Here is a 3,518-nt window from a genome sequence, read left to right as displayed (position 1 = left end):
TGAATCTCAACAGAGATCAAGTCCAGCCTGGTCTGAAGTGTGAGTTCCCAGGCCAGCCAGAGCTCTATAGTGAGAGCTTGTCTCAAACAAATAAAGAAAAAGTCCCACCCCACCACAACCTAAATCAGAAACAGATAACATGGACGTTCCACGTTCTCCTACATCGTTCCAGGAAGATGGTGGTCTGTCATTAAGGACCCCAGAATCTTCCCCATTCCCAGTTTCCTTTGATGTTTAGATCAGACACGCCCCCTTCCCGCCAATCCTCAGCCCACCCTGACCCCCTCCACTTTACCTGAGCCTACCATAGTTAAAGAATGAGTAGAACTGTCTCTTTAAGGGAGGAATGGAGTGGGGGCGTCCCTCGCCTCAGGGAGACCTGACTTGTGCCAGCCTGCCCAGGTTTGCTCAGGGCGTGGCAGTGTGGATAAAGGCTGCCCCGGCTTGGTGAGTCCATACTCTGCTTTCTCCCGGAACCACCTCTCAGCCTGCTGAGCTACTCAGGTGAGTGGCCCTGGGGGCCCCTTCCTCCCTGAGCCCTTTTGCCTCTGCTCCCCCACTCTCTCTAACTCTCCTCTAACTGTACCTGTTACATAGAAACTGGGCTTAAAGACCCCTAAAACCTTCCAGCTTAAAGATTCTTTTATGGGGACAGGAGACTACCCTCTCCTGTCAGCTGACTGTCCCAGATGGCTCACCTCTGTGGGACTGGATTATACAACTGGGGGGACTCACCTGGTATTCAGAGAGGGACTGGGGAGGCCTGGGGGGGGAAGGTCTGAGAAGATGAGAAGTCTGGGTCTACCTGAGGTGTCTGAGGTGTCGGGGTGTACAGGAAGTGACTACACCATAATATCATGATTGAGGGTTTCTCAGTGGGTGAGAGTAGGGGGGTGTCTAGGGGTAACTGAGTAGACGAAGAGTAATTTAAGTGCCCTGGGGGAGGAAGCAGATGGAGGTGTGTGTCTGAGCGGCCAGGTATTAGGGCACAAGGAAGATAAATGAGCACCAGGAGAGAGAAGTCTGATCCAGGGAAGCTGTAAAGCGGGACTTGGTTAGGAGATGGGGACTCAGATGACATCCTACCGCTGCAGAGATGACATCCACCATCCTGGAGGAGGGGAAAACACAGAGGCAAGAGACAGCAACTTCCCTCTGACTAGAACAGGCAGGAAGCAGATGAGGGGTGCTTCGTGTCCCAGCAAGGCTGGTTCTCTCTGCACTGGCTCCCACTCTGGTTCACTCAGAGATTGTGGTCCCTTGGGGCCTTGGAAGAGTCTGGAGAGAGAACTGTAAGAGGTGAGATTCAGCAGCCATGTTGACAGAGCACACAGCGATAGGATGAATTCCCATGTGACGGCTGAATGGGATAAGGACAGTGTCGGTTTCATCAAGCTGAAAGGATGGTATGAGGGAGTCAGGCTGGAACTGAGAAAAATGGCCGCCTAGGCTGGGCACTCAGCAGGAGCCCACGCATGTGTGACAGAGTATCAGGGGGCAGCCTAAGACCACAGGCATCCATAGCTGGGACCCCTAACCACTCCTGGAGCTCCCCAGAAATAGTCTCCAAATCAACTACAAGAAACTAATGGGTCCAGGGTATGTGTGTGCATGGTGTGTGTGTGTGTGTGTGTGTGTGTGTGTGTGTGTGTGTGATAAGTATTAATTAAATCCAGGGTCTGAAGAGCAGGCTAAGCAAGCCTTCATTGCTAGCCCCTCACTGGGGGGTTCTAGGCAGGGCCTCTACCACTGAGCCACACCTCCAGCACCTCACTGGGGTATTCTAGGCAGGGGCTATACCACTGAGCTGCATCTTATATCTTTTTTTTTTTTTTTAACTTTTTATTTTGTGACAATATCTCACTAAATTGTTCAGTCTGGCCTTGCACTTAGCTTGTATCCCAGGTTGGCTTTGAAGTAGAATTTCTCCTGCCTCAGCTTCCCTAGTTACTTGAATGACAAGCCTGCAGCATTGATTTAGATTAATAAAGAAGCTGAAGGATTTCTAACCCTCTGGGATTGGTCCCAGGGAAATGGCAACGTCTGTATGAGCATGTGGAACTCCCTTGCACCATCGGTGGCTGGTGGCTCCATTCCCAAGTGTGTGCTTTGGTGTGAGTGAAAAAGGTTAGTTCTGAAGGGTGACATTGGGGCTGCTAGGGATTAAAGAGAGGGGTCACGGTAAAGCCACTGGACAGTGTCCAGCAGGTGGGGAGCAGGGATGAGTGTTAGCATTTGCCATCCTAAATAAGAGAGAGAGAGAGAGAGAGAGAGAGAGAGAGAGAGAGAGAGAGAGAGAGAGAGTGTGTACATGTGCCTATGAGCTCAGGACAGTTGAGCAGGGCAAGCAGGGGAGGTCCACAGGCAGCAGGACTTTTATTACAGGCCTCCAGGGTGATAGAAAGACAGATGGTCACAGCCAGGGCTGTAGGGAAAGGGCTCTGTGCTAAGCCTCGCTGGAGAACCTGTGGTATTTGCTGCCAACAGGGCTGGGGCGAGGAGTAAGCAGAGGCTGAACAGAGTGACGGCTAGGGTAGGAGGCAAAGGCTGGACTTGAGCTGGGACTGCAGAGAACGCTCAGTGGGGTCTCAAGGGACAGACCCAGGGGTTGGGACAGGAGACAGAGGTAAGGCGACAGCCAGGACCCCCTCTGGACATATCCCATCAGCTTGACATTATTTCCCTCATACGTGCACCCAGCAGCCCAGGGAGTCAGCTCAGGCCTCAGCTAGAAGCCTGCAGTGTGTGGGCAGAGCCGGGCAGGCTCCAAGCTGTCTGTGGGAGCCACTCCCAGAACCCGGGCCTCCTGCCACCTGGCTCCTGCCACCCTCTTCCCCAAAACACCCCGAGGCCTTCACAGTTCTGAGTTATGAACAGCTATTGGGAAAGAGGCATTGTTTAAATTCTGCTTTCTGGATCAAGTCATCCTGGACATCAACTTTCTTGGATCAGAGCCTCAGTTTTCCCATCTGTAAGATGGGAATAACAAGCTGGATTTGATGGTGCACACCTGTAATCCTAGCCCTTGGAAACCTGAGGGGCCGTGGGGCTGGAAAATTCAAGGCCGGGCTGGACATAGCAGAACTCTGTTCTATGTCCTCTCTTCAAGGAAAAATCCATTCACAGTAAAGCCTAATATCACTGCCAGGAAAATGGTCTCTTTGCACACAGGACCTGCTCCTTCATGGAACCTGAGTGCTCACCCAGCCCCCACTTGACTTTGGGGCTTCTTATCTCCCTGCCCAGTGAGCTTCAGGTTCACTGCCAGTCTTCCTGTGTGTACCCTGGGCTGTGTTCCTGGTGAGGTACAAAGCCTTACATCCTGGTCACCCTGCTGAGGTTAGGCCTGTTCTCTGGACTCCTCTAGGTCAACGCTTTGACATGCAAGAGGTTGTTCTGAGCCTGTTGGTCCTTCTAGCAGGTGAGTATCTGGCTCCAAACTGCCTTTTCCCAGGGCCTCTCAGCTGGGCGGAGTCTCTCTCTCTCTCTCTCTCTCTCTCTCTCTCTCTCTCTCTCTC

General features: G+C 52.4%; 1 protein-coding gene across 1 annotated transcript in view; it reads left to right on the top strand.

Annotated features, from left to right (window-relative positions):
- Positions 1 to 433: 433 nt before the first annotated feature.
- Positions 434 to 3,518, top strand: part of Fxyd3 (FXYD domain containing ion transport regulator 3) — a 6,146-nt gene continuing 3,061 nt past the window's right edge. Inside the window, exons 1-2 of the mRNA XM_021206403.1 lie at positions 434 to 504; positions 3,368 to 3,421. Of these exons, the coding sequence (XP_021062062.1) occupies positions 3,382 to 3,421 (40 nt within the window). The 5' untranslated portion in view covers positions 434 to 504; positions 3,368 to 3,381. The remainder of the gene's footprint in view (positions 505 to 3,367; positions 3,422 to 3,518) is intronic.

Source organism: Mus pahari, chromosome 1 (assembly GCF_900095145.1).
Source record: "Mus pahari chromosome 1, PAHARI_EIJ_v1.1, whole genome shotgun sequence".
Taxonomy (NCBI): Eukaryota; Metazoa; Chordata; class Mammalia; order Rodentia; family Muridae; genus Mus; species Mus pahari.
This window is presented reverse-complemented; position numbering and strand designations above follow the sequence as displayed.